This window comes from Astyanax mexicanus, chromosome 17 (assembly GCF_023375975.1).
Source record: "Astyanax mexicanus isolate ESR-SI-001 chromosome 17, AstMex3_surface, whole genome shotgun sequence".
Taxonomy (NCBI): domain Eukaryota; kingdom Metazoa; phylum Chordata; class Actinopteri; order Characiformes; family Acestrorhamphidae; genus Astyanax; species Astyanax mexicanus.
In genome coordinates, this window is record NC_064424.1 from 10,874,215 (window position 1) to 10,892,443 (window position 18,229).

Sequence of the window (18,229 nt, forward strand, 5' to 3'; positions counted from 1 at the left end):
GTATATATATATATACATACCTCTGTAATGTAATATATATATATATATATATATATATATATATATATATATATATATATATATATATATATATATTAAATGAAAATATTTTGTATTTGTAATTTGTGGGGAAAAAGTTGTCAGTAGTTTATAGAATAAAACCACAATGTTCATTTTACTCAAACATTATACCTATAAATAGCAAAATCAGAGAAACTGATTCAGAAACTGAAGTGGTTGCACTTCAGTTAAGCTTGTTTATTTATATTTATTGTATTTATGGGTTGTGTTCAGATTTTTTTCATGACAGTGCTATCTCAAACATTTTCTGGGAAGTGTATTATTTTAAAAGCTGCACTACACTAATAAAACAATATTAGCTGATTAATTGTTACTACCCAAAACATATTTTAAAAAAGCCATTTATTTATTGTTTGTTTGTTAGTTTGAGGCTAGTAAAGGGTTAACAAGATGGAGTTATTATATAATGTGTTATAGTCTATTATAGCGCTGTTGGATAACTGCGCGTGTTTTTAGAGCACTGCTTAATCTGATTTGATGTTGACATCTCGAGTCCTCCTGCGGCTCGCTGTGTTTTGCACCAAAGTTACCAGCAAAACAGCGCAACAACCGTGACATTGTCCGCGTGTCTATAACCTGAATGGCAGGACGGCTCTAAAAATAGGCAGCGGGGAGACAGTGAGTGGCACGCGCTCGAGGTCACATTGCTTTAGATCACCAAACAACATATGGAAGCGGAGCTAGCCGGGGGGACGCGGTTCGACTGCACGGGACTGGGTGCGCGCGCTTGGTTTAACTGTAAAACGTAAAAAAGAGTAGAAGAGAGGGGAAAGGAGGCTTTTTTTTACGTTGCTGGAGTCTCCAGTGAAGTTTGAGCTTGGTGTATTGTATAGGGGACAGAGAGAGAGAGAAAGAGAGAGAGAGAGGGAGAAAGAGAGAGAGAGAGAGAGAGAAGGAGGGGTTGGTTTAAGAGCGCTCGCATGCATGGATGAATGCAGCAGGATGAATGCAGCAGGATGAGTGGTCAGTAAGGATGCGTACAGGGACACTGCAGAGCAGAGGACGCAGAGGAGGATCCAGCAGCTGTAGTGTAGTGTCTTGTCACTGAATGGACCTGTAGCCTACACTGGGCGTGTGTGCCTTGTGTACAGCGTGTGCGCCACGCAGAACGCAGCGGAGAGCATGGAGGACCCCGAGGTTGCGCTACTGCTATTTTTTACGCATCGTAAAAAGCGCGCTCACGCGGACACCCTTTTAAAAAAGAGCCCGGGAGTAAGAAGAGCACGTGGCAGCAGCCTAAACCTGGACGTGAAATAATAATTAAAATAATAATAATAACTTCAGAAGAAAAACTGACCAAAAAAACTAAATACATGACTCTGGGTATGGGGATACCAGGCTGACCACTAGGCTGGTTGGTGAAGATGAATTTCGCTATGGAGGATGCAGGGAACTTGTGGAATAACGCATCAGGGACGCTCGCGCCGCCGTCGAACATCTCCAACTGGACCGCAGGGAACGAAACGTCCGAAAGCGCACCGTTCAGCCTGTCCCGGGCGGTGCCGCTGGCCGTGGTGCTGGGCGCCTTCATCGTGTTCGCCATAGTGGGCAACATTTTGGTGATCCTGTCCGTGGTGTGCAACAGGCACCTGCGCATCCCAACCAACTACTTCATCATCAACCTGGCCATGGCCGACCTCCTGCTTGGGACTACCGTGCTGCCGGTGTCCGCCACCTTGGAAATCCTCAACTACTGGGTGTTCGGCCGGATCTTCTGCGACATCTGGGCCGCGGTGGACGTCCTGTGCTGCACGGCGTCCATCATGAGCCTGTGCGTGATCTCCATAGACCGCTACATCGGGGTCCGCTACCCCCTGCAGTACCCCAGCATCGTCACCGAGAAGCGCGCGCTCCTCGCCATGCTTGGGGTCTGGGTGCTGGCCACCGTCATCTCCATCGGACCCCTGCTCGGCTGGAAAGAGCCTCCGTCCGACGACGACACCATCTGCCCCATAACGGAGGAGCCCTTCTACGCGCTCTTCTCCTCGCTGGGTTCCTTCTACATCCCCTTAGCGGTCATCCTGGCCATGTACTGCCGCGTCTACATCGTGGCCAAGCGGACCACCAGGAACCTGGAGGCGGGGGTGATGAAGGAGCGCATGGACTCCAGCGAGCTCACCCTGAGGATCCACTGTAAAGGAGCTCAGGCGCAGGAGGAGTGCGGGGGCGCGGGCAAAGGCACCATCAGGAGCTCCCTGACCGTCAAGCTCCTCAAGTTCTCCAGGGAGAAGAAAGCAGCCAAAACCCTGGGGGTCGTGGTGGGCATGTTCATCCTCTGCTGGCTGCCCTTCTTCCTCGCCCTGCCCATCGGTAGGTTCCTCAGTGTTCCCAACAATCACACTAAAAAAGATGCTTCTACTGTATTCTTTTGCTCATCTTCTTCTTTCTACTTCCTAAACTCATAAGCTTCTCCTCTATTTTATGCTTTTAATTTATGCTTTTTTGTCTACAGCACTAAAACAGGTCTGTAACTGAACCGCACATGGTTTTCTATCCATTCATAATCAGAAACATTTTAGACAGTCAAACAATCCCTTAATTTGAATGGTTCTATTGCTTTTACTAAAAAAAAAACTTCTAACCCCTTTAAATCTGTTCTTTTATGAGTTTAAACAACAAAGTAATAGTAAATAACAGTTTATAACCAGAACAAAGAAGAGAGGGGTGGAAAGGATTGACATTGTGTTTAAAAAAGAATACACACATACAGTACCTCCATTCAAAGTCTTGTCTTTCTTTTTATGATTTTTACATTGTAAATTTAATACTGAAGACCATATTAAAGCTATACAAGAACACATGTGGAATTATTATGAAAACAAACAAGAATAGTTTTATATTTTAGATTCTTCATATTAGCAAATATAGTTTGGAGGACAGATCTACACACTCTTATTATTTTAATTTCAGTGTTTTCATGAGGGAGAGTCACCTGGAAAAGTTTTCTCACTGTCTTGAAGTAGTTCTTGGAGGTGCTGGACAATAGTTGCTGCTTTTGCTTCAGGCTGTGAAGCTCCAGCTCATCCCAAACCACCTCAAAATACCATCTCAAATAATCAGGTTTAGGTCAGGAGTTTGGTCAGGTGAAGGAAAAACACTTTTTACTGGTTACTACATGATTAATTCTGTATGTGTCCCTTAAGTGTTTTAATGTCTTTAATATGAATCTACAATGTAGAAAATACATTAGATAAAGATAAAACATTAAAAGAGAAGGTTTCATATGGTGGCATATGGCAACAGTATTCAGTAGGGTTTGTTTTTTTCAGCTTCAGCTTTGAGCTTCTTTTCTGATTCTTCCTTGGCTTCTTTTATGTTTTTTTCCTATATTCTTGTTTATTCCCATCTTGTCTTTTCCCTTTACTCTGTTCTTCCTCTTCTATACCCACAGACTCTTCATCCTCACACTCTTACCTCTAGCCTTCAAGGTTGCTTTGTTCTTCAGTGCCTGAACCTGTTGCTCATTTTCCTGGCCTTTTCAGGCCTTTTACAATAAAATGCAAAATGAAAATGAAAGTACTTTAATATTATAATCTGTGGTCTAATAGAGGTGTAGAATATGTATTTTATGTAAACCATATTTTAGGCCTTTTACTTGTTCCTGTTTTTTTTTTTTTTATCCAAAAAGTACACTATATAAATATATATAATAAATAAATCTAAACAATGTATTAAATCATAAATGCTCTTATTATAAAATAGTAATTATATATTATTGAAAGGTAATTCATTCTATTCTATTCATTCATTTGGTTTATTTCAAAGTAAAAGTTAGTATTGATAGCTATACAATCAGTGCCATTTGATGAGCATCACCTTAATTAGACATGGCATCCTGATTAATTTAAGACATCGATTCACAGAGTGAACTGCCTCATGGCAAAATGCAGTCAGTCCATCAGCAGTAAACAAAACTATACACAGTGATTAATGCTTTGCTGTCTTGCCCAGAACTGTGAAGCAAGCTACACATCTCAAGCATATTGCGATTCCTAAAGCTGGGCTCTGGGACTAGGTGTCAGTAGGGTTGTTGTTAGTTTAATTTAAGTGATTTTAAATAATATGCACAAAGCAAACTTCATAAATACAGTTGTTCAAGGCTTGTTTTTTTCATTTCCATTAGCATACGTACAAAAAGATTATTGTTAATTGGTAGAGCCAGAATTAAATGATTGGTTTTGGGAAACTAGGCCCAGAAAAATAGAAAAAATAGAAAAAAAAGATTATTGTTAAATGGTAGAGCCAGTATCACATGATTGGTTTTGGAAAATTAGGCCCATAAAAGTAATAAGTTCAACATTTCTCCCAAATTCCAAATAAAATATTGTAATTTAGAGCATTCATTTGCAGAAAATGAGAAATGACTGAAATAACAAATATATGCAAAGCTTTCAGACCTCAAATGCAAAGAAAACAAGTTAATATTATAAAGTTTTAAGAGTTCAGAAATCAATATTTGGTTTGAATAACCCTGGTTTTTAATCACAGTTTTCATGCATCTTGGCGTGTTCTCCTCCACCAGTCTTACACACTGCTTTTGGATAACTTTATGCCTTTACTCCTGGTGCAAAAATTCAAGCAGTTTGGCTTGGTTTGATGGCTTGTAATAATCAATCTTCCTCTTGATTATATTCTAGATGTTTTCAATTTGGTAAAATCAAAGAAGAGGTTTCTTATTTTTTTCCAGAGTTGTTTACAGAAATATATAGGAATATGTAGGACCTGGTTAGAGATCAGCTTACCATGCCTTTCTTGTTTTCATCTGCATGACTGTCTGCATCAGTTATTCTGCTCAGTATTGGCTGGCTTGTTGTATCCTTGGTCAAGTGGAATCCAGTAGGTCCCTGAAGCTTGTTGAGGTCTCCTAGAGGAATGCAGAGGAAATGCCAATGTCTTCTAAGAGCCCTCTCATTCCCAGGCTCGTTCCATGTCTGAGCTGCTAGGAGAGTGCTGAGGTGTGGGAATAAACATGAGGTAGTATTCCCACCACATATACCCTCCTCCAAACAGGTCAAGTATGAAGCATGTATCTATATTCACTTTATGACCCAAGATTTCTGCTCTTCTATATCTGACCAGCTCATTATATGGGTCACTTGTGTTTGTCCTGACGACGGGAGGAAAACTTTCCATGTGTCTGACCTTTGGGAAGTTAATAATTCCCTCTCTCAGCGTCTCTCTTTGTCTTAATATGCCATGCTAATAGAATTTAGCGGAAGGGTCGAATGTGAATATTTGTTGGAGAGACATTGCATAAGGGGTTGACAAAAGAGATTCTTCGGGGCCTCGTTCATCAAGGCTCTGGCCATCTGAATTATTATTCTAAGCATAATGTGTGTCTTCCACACTGCCTGCCCTGAAGCTGTTATTTTACAGAAGCTATAGGATGCACAAAGGCTCATGCAGGCTGAAGGTTAGAAGCAGTAGATTTTATTGGTTATGCCCTGTCACAAGCTCGCTCATCCACTTCATCCTAACACTTGATGCTTCAGAAAGTAAAGCTTAGTAAAAATCATTGGAAAATCAATAGTAATGTCCTCACTGGGCCGATGCAGCACGCCATGCTCAACAGCATCATCCTGTACAGTGAAGCCAGTGCTAGTATTGACAGGATGACCCTGATAACATATTTTGTTAATGTTTAGTTCTATTACAATTATAGCCAATAAAGTAAATTCACATTATAACAATTTTACCCCACAAGAAGTGAAAGTAAGAGAAAACTGGAGAAGAAAAGTGAGATAAAAAGCAACAGAAGCTGATACTTAGAATTGAGTATCCTGCACACCGCATGTCTAAATTATTACAACAGATTCAATCACAATGAACCAAATGAAACTTTAAGTCTCAAATAGATATTTTTTGCTTTCTGATGCTGTTTTATTCTATAAACTACTGACAACATCTCTCCCAAATTCCCAAATAAAATGTTGTCGTTTAGAGCATTTATTTGCAGAAAATGAGAAATGGCTGAAATAACAAAAAACATGCAACGCTTTCAGACCTCAAATAATGCAAAGAAATCAAGTTTATATTCACAAAGTTTTAAGAGTTCAGAAATCAATATTTGGGGGAATAACCCTGGTTTTTAATCACAGTTTTCATGCATCTTGGCATGTTCTCCTCCACCAGTCTTACACACTGCTTTTGGATAACTTTATGCCTTTACTCCTGGTGCAAATTTTATGATAGTGATCATCCATCTTCCTCTTGATTATATTCCAGAGGTTTTTAATTTGGTAAAATCAAAGAAACTCATCATTCTTTTTTTCCAGAGCTGTATAATATGCAATTCACAAAACTCTTTATTCAATTAGGCCAGCTTAAAAATTTAGGTGTTCAGGTGTGACAGGTCACTAAGCATTTTTAAGTTGGTGAGTTGGAGTTTTTGTACTGTGTAATAACATGGATTGTGAAACCTGAATACTGTTTCTGCTTACTGCATCTGTACATAGATCTGTATAACAACAAACCTCATTTTGTATACAACGAGGGCACAACTGAACTCAGTAGCTTCATCAAATATTCTTAGTAAAACACAGAGTACACTGAGAGTCACCCACTTTTACAATGTATTCGAGCATAAATACAAACAAAATAGAATAAAGAGATAAAAACAGTGATTTGTTAAGACGGTCAGTTAGAAACTACTAAGACCAATCAATTCTAAATTAACAGCTTCTGTTTCTATTTTCAATTTTCAAAACAAGCTGAATTGCTTGAATTTTGCATTAGGAGTGGCATAAAGGTATTCAAAAGCAGTGTGTAAGACTGGTGGAGGAGAACATGCCAAGAATCATGAAAACTGTGATTAAAAAGCAGGGTTATTCCACAAAATATTGATTTCTGAACTCTTAACACTTTATGAATATGAACTTGTTTTCTTTGCATTATTTGAGGTCTAAAAGCTCTGCATCTTTTTTGTTATTTCAGCCATTTCTCATTTTCTGCAAATGAATGCTCTAAATGACAATATTTTTGTTTGGAATTCGTGAGAAATGTTGTCTGTGGTTTATAGAATAATACAACAATGTTCATTTTCCTCAAACATATAGCTATTAATAGAAAAATCATAGAAACCATATTAATTTTTTCAGAGCTGAATATATTTTTTTTTTTGGCCTACCACATTAGGAATAGCGAAAGTAGATTGTGATATTTTGATCTGGAAAAACAGTGGTAATTAAATGGCCTCAGTATCAGTGTTCTGGGTTTGAAAGGGCACATCAGCGTATGATTTACAGTCTGGGGGGTGATTTGGAGCGGGGTGAGGAGGTTTGGTGTAGTGGGACAGATGTATTTGAGTTACTGGGAGAGTTCACATTAGGCCTGGCCGCCTGGCACTTATGTCTTAATGAAGTGCTGTAATGAAGCTGCTTTTAAATCAGTCTTGAACTTATCACCTTTGGCTGATAGAGATCAGCTGATCTCTGATCTCTGAACTCGCTGATAGGTCTGAGCTCTTTACGTGCCGTGACAGAGTGTGAGTATCTGAGGAGAAAGAGTTTATACTGGTGAAATTGAGACTCAGAGATCAGGAACATATAGGACCCTGGGCTTAATCTGCATTGTCAGCCATTTACTATTATAATTTATTTAGGAATGTTTTGCTGATAAGTAGAGTTCTACATGTACAGTACTGCACGCTTTTTCTGGCATTTTATAATATTCTATAACCCCAGAACTCAGTGAGAAGGGAAAAGGCCATAAAAGGGTACGAGATGTGCAGCATGATGTGCATAGAAGATCTCAGAAGTGATGAATTCCTGTGGGATGGGGGAGTTATGAATGTAAAAGCAGAGATGGGCAACTGGGAAGAGTTCAGATATGCCCAATGGATTTTTGTGACCTTTTCTAATACCTCGCTAATGTCCAATAAGACTTAACCTGAGAGGACTTCTCTGCTTCAGAAGATTTCTCGGCTTCAGGAACGTCCCCTGCTCCCTTGAGCATGGCTTTTAATAGAGTGTGACCAATCGCAAAAGCAACATTATTTTTCCAGAGGAGACTTTCACAGATTTTTTGTTTGATAAAGGGACAGGAAAAGGTTTAATGAACTATTGCAGGATCTGAAAAAAAAACATCTGTTTAAATCATCTGTTTAAATAAGAGAGAATTAACTACGCTAAGTGAGTTGTTTTACAGGTTTTAAAATAAATTTACATTTGTGTAAAAATACATGTGAATACATGTTGTAGTTATACTTATTTTCTCCAATTCACTGTTTATATACCGTGACAGCAGAAAACTATAAATTGATCAGGTAATCTTTTACAACATTTCTGAGCATGAATACAAACAAAAAATGTAAAATTAAAAAAAAATTATCAATAAAATAAGAAAAAAAAACAGTAATGTGTTAAGACACAATGAATTAATAAAAAATAATAACACCAATCACTTCTAAACTAACAGCTTCTGTATGATAATTCAGTAAATACATTTTATTTAAAACGATAATAATGGTAAATGCAATGACATGACAAAAGTCATGGGACAGCATGTAGAATTATATAGATTGATAATAAAGTGTTATATAAGATGATGGCTTTTTTTGAATGAAGCTACATTCTAGCCAGGAAGCTCTTGGCAAGGCAATGTGAGTTATTGATTATAGAGTGAGGCCTAACAGTTGATGCATAGATAGGGTGATGGCAATACACAATCCATTTCTGAAGCTGTGTAGATAATTAACGTTCCTCGATCCACAGTGTCACATGTGTACCGCAAATACAGCGACCACTTAAAAAAAATACGAGTGCCTTTGATTTTACCAAATTGAAAACTTCTGGAATATAATCAAGCAAAATAAGTGTGTAAGACTGGTGGAGGAGAACATGACAAGATGCATGAAAACTGTGATTAAAAAGCAGGGTTATTCTACCAAATATTGATTTCTGAACTCTTAAACCTTTATGAATATGAACTTGTTTTCTTTGCATTATTTAAGATCTGAAAGCTCTGCATCTTCTTTGTTATTTTCAAAATGTCAAAATGACAATATTTTTATTTGGAATTTGGTTGAAATGTTGTCCATAGTTTATTGAATAAAACAACAATGTTCATTTTACTCAAGCATATACCTATAAATAACCAAATTAATTCAAAAACTAAAGTGGTCTCTTATTTTTTTCAAAAAATCAGAATCTGTATATGTGAACTAGAATCACATTTACCGTCAATGCAGGAGCACAATGTTCTTTAGCTTCCATGGAACATGACACTGTCCCATGATATTTGGCATGTCAGTGTACAGTTTGCATTGCAATGAAATATGAAATCAACAGCATCAGCCTGAGTTTAAATTAAATGCTTAGAGATCAGAATATGAAATGACCAGTTGACACCGGCGAGCAGAGCTTCAAAGTGTCCTGTAATCAGTTCCAGCTCACTGGTGCGCTGTAGCTTAAAGCAGATATTTTTCCAAGCTCAGCTAATCCTCCCAGCACCTGAGAGGAGATCCAGACTCAGAAACGGGTTTGATCAGTTCAGCTAATATCAGCACAGATGAGCATAGATGTGATGAAGGATGGCATACGGCTGTAAGTGCCTTATAAACCAATAAGCTGCGATGTGTGAAAAGCACATCTGACTCATTCGCACTCCTTTGTCGTATTGGTGAAATCAGAAAGATCTTTTTGTTGGGTCTTGTGGATTTGCTATATGTGTGGCTGTAGTGCTTTGAGTAGTGTCCAGTGCTTTCGGGTGTATTCAGCAGATCTGTTGTGGCCTAATGGCTGATATAAACGAGGATACATCTGCTTCAGATTTGTGTGTGGTTGATAGAAACAGCGAATTAGTGTTCCTGGTCTGCTAACACTGTTCATCATAACTCATCCTGTTTTAGAAACAGCTGACAACTGGACCTTTTAACAACTGCAGTCTGGAGTAAATAAAAACTGAAATTAACTAAAGTTTTCTTTATCAGCTCCTTGTGTTATTTTTTTTAAAGCAGCAGTCCATATTATTTTGTTTCTAAACTAAAAGCAGACGCATTTCTAAGTGGAGAAGGGACAAAATATTGTGATCAATGGTACCAGAGTGCTGAAATGACCATCCCTGCTAGAGCTTTCCCCACATTTTCTCCTCTATCCAACTATTTCACTTTAGCCTCCTTTAGGCACTGTCTAAAAATGTTTTTTTTTTTTATCATTACCTTAAACTTCTACACCCTCTATTGCTAAATATACATCATTATTTGCAAGTTGCTTTGGATAAAAGCATCTGCCAAATGTAATGTTTTACTGTCTGTCATGGCAAGAGTGGATAATGAGAGGGTGGACAACTTAGTGAGAATGAGCATTTAATAAAAACGTGGTTGTCATTTTAAATAGCTCATAGTGACCTTGTTCTGTTCCAAAGATACAATTTGATTTTTAAAAATTATTTGAAGTACCTTGAGATTTTACCAAGACAGGACGGAAAGCTTAAGCTTTACCTAACCTAAACAGGGAGACAATATGATACATATTAAGATATTAAGTACAATTAATATAATTTAAGAAATTAATGTGCAACAAGTGTCTTCAGTCCCTTGAAAGTAAAATAGTGTGAAGGTAGTGGTACCATTGATGTTAAACATTACTTTCTTAAAGGGGCGTAGTTATCCCAAAAAGACAGGTTTAATAGTAAGATAATTTTATGAAAGTAGCTATTTGAAATCTTTGAAATGCCTATTTTTTTTACACAAAAATAATATGAAATATTGTTATTCAACAACAGAAAATAATGATTTAATTTTACTAGGCAGCACAGCAGACATGACAAAAAAAACATACCTACTTTATTCAGAAAATTGTATAAAATGTACAAAAAGGACTTCAGTATTTTAAATAAATATTATAATAATTATTTATATTAATATTGATGCATAAATGTGGCTGGTGTGGTAATAAATGACTCTTTTGGGTTAAAGTCTGCCACCTCATGGTGGAAAAGAGAATGAACCTACATGTAGTAAAGAAGGATAGATGGATGGATGGATCTGCTGATTAGCACCAAAGAGTTATATGGACAGTCTGAATGACCAACCAAACATTACATATACATGCAGACATAGGTAGGTGGATGGATGGATGGATGGATAGATAGAGAGTAAACAACAAGTACAGACAGACAGACAGACATATAGATAGATAGATAGATAGATAGATAGATAGATAGATAGATAGATAGATAGATAGATAGATAGATAGATAGATAGATAGATAGATAGATAGATAGATAGATAGAAAAACTCAGAAAAACTGGAACAGGAAGTGGTATATAATCTCACTGTGTTTGCTTGTGTTTTTCAGGTTCCTTCAATGCCAACCTGCGCCCCCCTGAGACCTTCTTCAAGGTGATTTTCTGGCTGGGCTACTTCAACAGCTGCTTAAACCCCATCATCTACCCGTGCTACAGCCGCGAGTTTAAGCAGGCCTTTATCCGGATCCTGCGGTGCCAGTGTCAGCAGCGGAAGAGGCAGAGCTGGAGGTCGTACAACTACAGGTCAAACTCGGGTCCCACCAACTCGTCCTACAACGACAACAGCTCCGTCTGCATGAACGGCAGTCAGCAGACACTGGCCTCTGTGCAGCCTAGCCCACGCTTCTTCACCAGAGGCAGCGGCTCTCAGAGAGCGGCGGGGGGACTGTTACCAGGCTGGGGTCCGTGTGCGTCCTCCTCCAGCTCAGACTGTCCAAAACACTTCCCCAGTCATTTCAGATCCAGCCCCGCCAGTGTGCGCCAGACTGAGAACAAACCCAGCACAATGACTCTGCCTTTCCCCGGTGGGCCACTGGCCAAAGGACCACTGCATGCCAATGTACAGAACGGTAGAGAAGATTTAGAACATGGATCAAATACCAGGCCTACACCTGAAACTGTGATGTAACTGGGTGCAGTATGGAACACCGGTTTCTTTTTCCTTACATTTTATACTGATTTAATATCCTGTTGTATTGTAGATATGGTTATAAAGCATGCTTGCATTGTTAAATGACGTTTGGAGACTCAAAGTAGCTACTGATACAGAACAAAACTAAAATGATCAAAATAAAAATCAGACAAAATCAAACATGTACCCAATTTACTCCTTACCACCAATGTATGCAATCAGCCAAAAAAAAAAACTTATATACTAAGGTTTCCAGTCTTTTAATAGCATTTTTTTCCAATGCATTTCCCATAACGTCCATACATAGCAATACACATACAATGAACCTATTAAAAGCCTCACAGAATAAATTGGTTTTACATGCATTGTTACTGGATGCGCTACCCAATATTTAGTAATATATGCAAATCTGCTCTGTAAGATGCAAATCCCCCTGTAAACCCACTGTTGTTTGTCTTTTGTGAGGGAATGCTTTTTTTGGTTTTGAGTGAATGCTTGCACAAGTAGGTAACAAAAAATGTATTCTCATAGTCTCATTTTTTAGGTTTAAATGTGCATACATTAGCTCATACATTATATATATTATGTCATTATGTCAAGGTAAATCTGTTACTAAATTGGGAGCAGATGACATGAAGGTATACTCTTCAGTAAAACTAACTAATGCTAGAAAGCAAGAAAACATCCTCAGAAAGTGGATGCAAACATGGTTGCAAATTTGCTGATTGCATAGATAGACATCCCAAGTCTCCCGGAAATTGCGGGAGTCTAACGCATATCAATACCGGTTCCCTGATGCCCGCAAGTCAGATAAAATCTCCTGGAATGTAGAACGAGTGGCCCAAGAGTGAACACAAACGTGCACGCCGCAGGCGACACAGACTTTTTTACCCTATCACGTGTGAGAAAGAGGGGGAGAAGGAGAGAAAGGCACACCCCTCGTGTGCATATTCATGAAGCGCATGCAAAACAGAGAGGGTTCTGGTTGGTATGGTCTCTACAAAGAGTCTTTGCGTCAGCCAATCAGTTTTAGTGTGGGTGGTCAGTGTTTTTTTCCCTTCTGGACGGGATGCGCTCAGGAGCATCATGGCTCCCATCAAAACCCACCCTTCTCTGACTACTCTAAAGTATATCCATGCCTGGTAAAAGTAAAAAACAGTGAAAGTCTTGCCCACTGTACAGTTTGTAATAGCATTGCCCACGAGGCACTATATATATTAGCCTAAAGTTCTGTTTTTCTTTGTGTGCAAGTTCTTTTTTGCGGGGATTGGGGCGGGTTTCCATATCCAGGTCCGGGGTACCTCCCTGAACTTAATTTTTGCGACTCGGGATGTCTTTATATATAGAAAGCGTGCCAGTAAGTGCCTTACACGCGTTAACCAGAATTTTCCATGACAAGAACAAGAACATTTAAAACTTGTTTATTTTTTTAGCTTTTCAGATTTTTGCAGAATACTCATAAGAACCTGTTTAGTTTTGCACTGTAGCTACAAAGCTAATGTAGTTATAAAAGCCTAAATAACACCACTTAGCATTGTAAAATGTGCACACCATCGCAAAGTTGCGAAAAGACACATAAGAAAAAAAATGTTCTTGCTTAAGTGGTTTCTGTCATTATGGTATATTGTAGTCTAAACAATAAAAAATACACAAAAGATTATGTCAAAGAGATTAAACCAGCAGCTGCTTTAATGTGTCTGTATTTTCTTTGTCTTTTAGTGTCATACACTGCATATGCAAGTCACTGAGATTTTGTAATAATCCCATGCACTTTGAGCTAATTATTTATTGATTATTTATTTGTGCTGTAAATATCTGCTACTTGTTAGGAACATTAGCCTAGTAGCTCCAGTGTAAAAGCTCTATACATTAAATAACAAAGAATATATTGGCTGATTTCATTCATTGTTGGTGAGGGGACATTATAAGGAGACTAAATTTACAAACCTGTGCATGAACACAGTCAGCAACACCTTAGAACCCGCATTAGCACCTGGTGTTATATAAGTAGCAAAGCTACCCATCAGTTGGAAAGTTGGTTTTATTTCAGATTTATTTATTTATTCGTCTGTGCTGTTTTATCTAGACACGCTGTGCATTTGTGTGAAAGCTTTTTTTCATTATTTGTGTATGTGGAAATGATTATGTGATTCTAGACACAAGATTTATGATCTTTCTGCCGGTGCTTTGTGCTGACATAATGCACATCACGACTTGTGGTCCAGGGAAAAGACAGTTCCAAGCGGTTTTACACAAATACAATTTTTTTGTTTGTTTTTTAATTTATTTAGCCCTATTTATTGTAAGTTATGCTTTTTACATGTACTGTGGCTGTTGGTTGAAACAAAAGGGTTTTATAATACAGTATTCAGCAGACAGTCATAACATTAAAACCACCACCTAATCATAATTGTAATTGTAAGTCCTTTTAAGTCTTTTTTTTTATAGCAATTTTTACTGCGGTAGGTTTTTACAGAATATTACCATTCGTCGGCACCCATACCTCTTCTTTTACTGGTTTATTTGGTAGGTTTGCTCTGTCCCAGTCATCTTGATCTTGGTTCAACTCAGTTCTAATCAAAAATGAATCAGATTACAGATAATCAATGTCATTCACATCATTTGTCAGGCGTTTTAATGTTATGACTGATCCTGTATGTTTTTGTCATTTTTGTACCTGCATTGCATTAAAGTCATAACTTCCCCAACTCATTCGGGATCTTGAGTTAAGGGGAAGAGGTTGTGTTTAGGATGAGTGGCTAAACATGCAATAAATGTAATTGCTGAAGGTTTTTATTGTTGTTTTATTTGGTGTTGATTTGATCCTTGTTAATGTTCCTCAGCCAAAAAAACAGAAGACAAAACCCTGGACTCTGGAAAACAGCAATACTAGTGTTACTGCCATTCTCTGCACAAAAAGAAGAGACTAAGGCCTTTAGTTGGACAAGAAACTCACATTACTTACATTACGTAAAGTAATTTTATTAGGACCTCAAAGAGTTTGCAAAGGTTAAAAATACCTCCTGTATACAACAGGCATGTTGTTTATCTGACTTCTAATGACATCTTTTGGTATCAGGGAGTTATCTTGGTTTATCAACGTTTACTGCGCTCTTAGAGGGTAGACATAAATCCTTTGTTGTCCACAGTTGTCTGAAGCCTGTGACTCATAGGCATGATTAAAGTCTGCTTTGTCCGGGCATTAACAGAATGTTTTATATACAAAATAATACTTTTCTTTATTTCTTGGGCTGGAAAGACAAGAATAGACTCTACTATAAAGTACAATATAACAAGTGATACAAATCTGTGTCAATCTGGGTCTTTGGTAGAAGTATGGTAAACATTTTGAATTTTTGAATCCTGTTCATGCAGCTTGCCATCAGCTACCCAAGCCCTGAGGGAGCACAATTGGCCTTGCTCTTTCTGGGTGGGTAGATGGCAGTCTCTCCCCACATCACTCCTAGGGTGATGTCAATCAGCACAAGGCATCTGTGAGCTAATGCATCAGAACCGAGTCGCTGCACTTTCCTCCGAGAGGGCTGTGATGCTACTCTGCAAAGCTGCATCAGCGGCAGTTGGAAAAGAGGCGGTGGCTGACTTCACATGTTCTAGTCTTCACCCTCCTTGTGTTGTGGCATCACTAGTGATGGGAAATATACAGCTGAGAAGCAGCTGAATAAGTGGAACTATTGGCCAGATAAATTGCGAGAAAATGAGGAAAAAAGAAAGGGAAAAAAAAGATATTAAGATTGGCTTTAACTACATCAGGATTTCAGGAAGCACGTTTTCTGGCATCTTAGGAAGCACGTTTTTAAAAATGATGAGGGTGATGCAGGAAGCCTCTGAGGATGACACAAGAAAATTATCTCTAGACTGTCTACCCTGTACCCTCTCATTTAATAAAAAACAGAAGCCCTAAACAATAGCAACAGCAATAGAACAGGATCACATGCAATACATTACAGAATGTCATAAGATTACAAGACTCATTCAGATAATAAAGATCAGTGTGTTGATTTGTTGTTCTGTGTCAAATATCTGTCATAAATGATGTTTTCCTTTTTACAGAGGTAAAAGGCAGTGCTGACATTACAGTGATCTCATATTTTCTTCAAATGTTGTAACTGTCTGTTAAATGCCCACACAAGGCAGCAGTCAGCAAGCAATCAGGCCATCATGTGACTTCGGCTACCATCTTATCACTTCATCGTTCAGTCACAGAATGAGTTCTGCAGTCTGCTCTGGTACAAATGCCCTTTAAATAATTTTTCATGCATATTAAACTGTTTTCTGTTTTCTCTTTTCCAGATTGTTTTACTTTTAACCAAAACAGAGCCAATCAGAATGTATAACCTGAAATTTAAGCATTACATTCCTCACAGAGTAAGGCAAATTCATTTAAGTAATGTTTAGAAATAAGGTGAATAACTGTAAAACACTGTAAACACTGGTGATATCTTTTCCACAAATGTACTTTAAAAAGCAAATTACACCAATTTCTCAAACTGTCTAAAAGATTTCTAGATTGGAGTATAATCTAGAAATCTGATTTAAAAATCTGATAATGGGAGCTTGATTTCTTTGGGGTGTAAATGGAAACAGTACAGCATAGCCATGTGCTTCACTAAACTGAAGTCTTACCATCCTATCAGTATCTCACTTCCTTACTGTAATGTCTACAGCACGTAAAAGATAAATCCATTACAGCTAATCAGCTAATATAGCACATACCACACAATAACCTATATAGTCATAAATAATATATTATACAGCAAAATCCACAGTTAATCCTGCAAAAACACACACAATGCTACTGGCTGCTATATTTAATCATCTTTCTCACCATTAGATTTTAATTAATATTCTACAGGATCTCTCCCACAGGAATCATTTGTTATTTAATTCTAAATTAATAGAAAATAACAATGTAACTGAAAATCCCTGTAGATAAGACATTTGTCGCATCTCATCTACATATTTTGATACTGGGACTACTATATTAAATGTTATGGGGAGATATGTAGGAATGCATTTATATAGCTTGGCTAATTCCTCTTAAAAAGCTTGGCTATTGTTAATTTTCAAAGTAGCCTAATAAAAAGATAGAAATAAATCTTAAATTAAAAAATGTTATACATCAGCTTACTGTAAAAATACTCATCTTAGTAACTAATTCCTCATTTAGGTCGACTGCAGCGTATGAAGCTTTTAGTTTCTTGTTCACATTTCCATTCCACCTTAACAGTTTCCCTGCATTAAAACAAAATTTCTATATGTTAAAACACAGTTCCCTTTTTAGACTGTAGTAGATGAAAAAGTGTTTTAAGAGCTTTACACATTTCTGCTTAGGCTTTGCAGAAATCACAAACAGTCCATATAAAACAGAACGTGGATTCCAATTTGAATGTTCTGTTCAACCTTAAGACAGCGCCAAAATAGTATCTAAGGTTACAGCTTGAAGCCTGTGTGGCGCCACAGCAGCATTTAAGGCGGAATGGTAAATTAGCAGCATTTAAGGTGCGATAGCAAATTCATGTGAGTTATTTATGCAAGGAAAAGTGTGTTTAAAGTGCATATTTAAGAAAGCTAAGTAGATAGCAAGCTACTTACACGTAATGCTGTAGCATTAGCAGCGTGTGTACCTCAACTTAGACTCAAGCCACCTGAATAATAATGAGGCAGCAGGCAGGTAAACCAGAGGAATGATTATTAACATTTAATGGTATGATCATAGACTGTGTAACCGCACCCATCCCCAAAGGTTTTAATAGCAAAACAGACAACTTTCAATCACGTTTTTTCTAATATGCTGTAATTCTACCTCCATTATTTAAATGCAACAGCTAGTGTAGACTCTGCTTATATTGTCAAATTTTTATATCCCCAGAGAATTCGTTTTTAAAAACGGTATTCAGCTCTATTCAAAAAAGGTGTGGTTATTGTAAAAGGGCTGGTTATGGGCGGGACCAGAGACTGTAAAAAAGATGGACGCTGTGTCGCTGAATGAAAATGAAGCTAAAATCTTCCTCCATGTTGGCGATCCTGAAACCCGAGTCTGCGCAGTAAAGACCAGAGGAGGGAGAAAGACTGTGGAGAGACAGCCTACTCATTTAAATAACCCCGCCCCTGAGGGCTGCCTTGCAGTCACAGGCTGCAAAGCAGAGCGGAGCTGACGGTCTGTTATTGGTCCCGCCCATAACCGGCTCTTTTACAATAACCACACCTTTTTTGAATAGAGCTGAATAACGTTTTAAAAAACGAATTCTG

General features: G+C 38.0%; 1 protein-coding gene across 1 annotated transcript; it reads left to right on the top strand.

The window, feature by feature from the left end:
- Positions 1-389: 389 nt before the first annotated feature.
- adra1ba (adrenoceptor alpha 1Ba) lies at positions 390-14,753 on the top strand. Its single transcript, XM_007254211.4, has 2 exons — positions 390-2,391; positions 11,379-14,753. The coding sequence occupies exons 1-2, from the start codon at positions 1,446-1,448 to the stop codon at positions 11,954-11,956; spliced, it is 1,524 nt and encodes a 507-aa protein (XP_007254273.3). The 5' UTR covers positions 390-1,445; the 3' UTR covers positions 11,957-14,753.
- Positions 14,754-18,229: the final 3,476 nt, after the last annotated feature.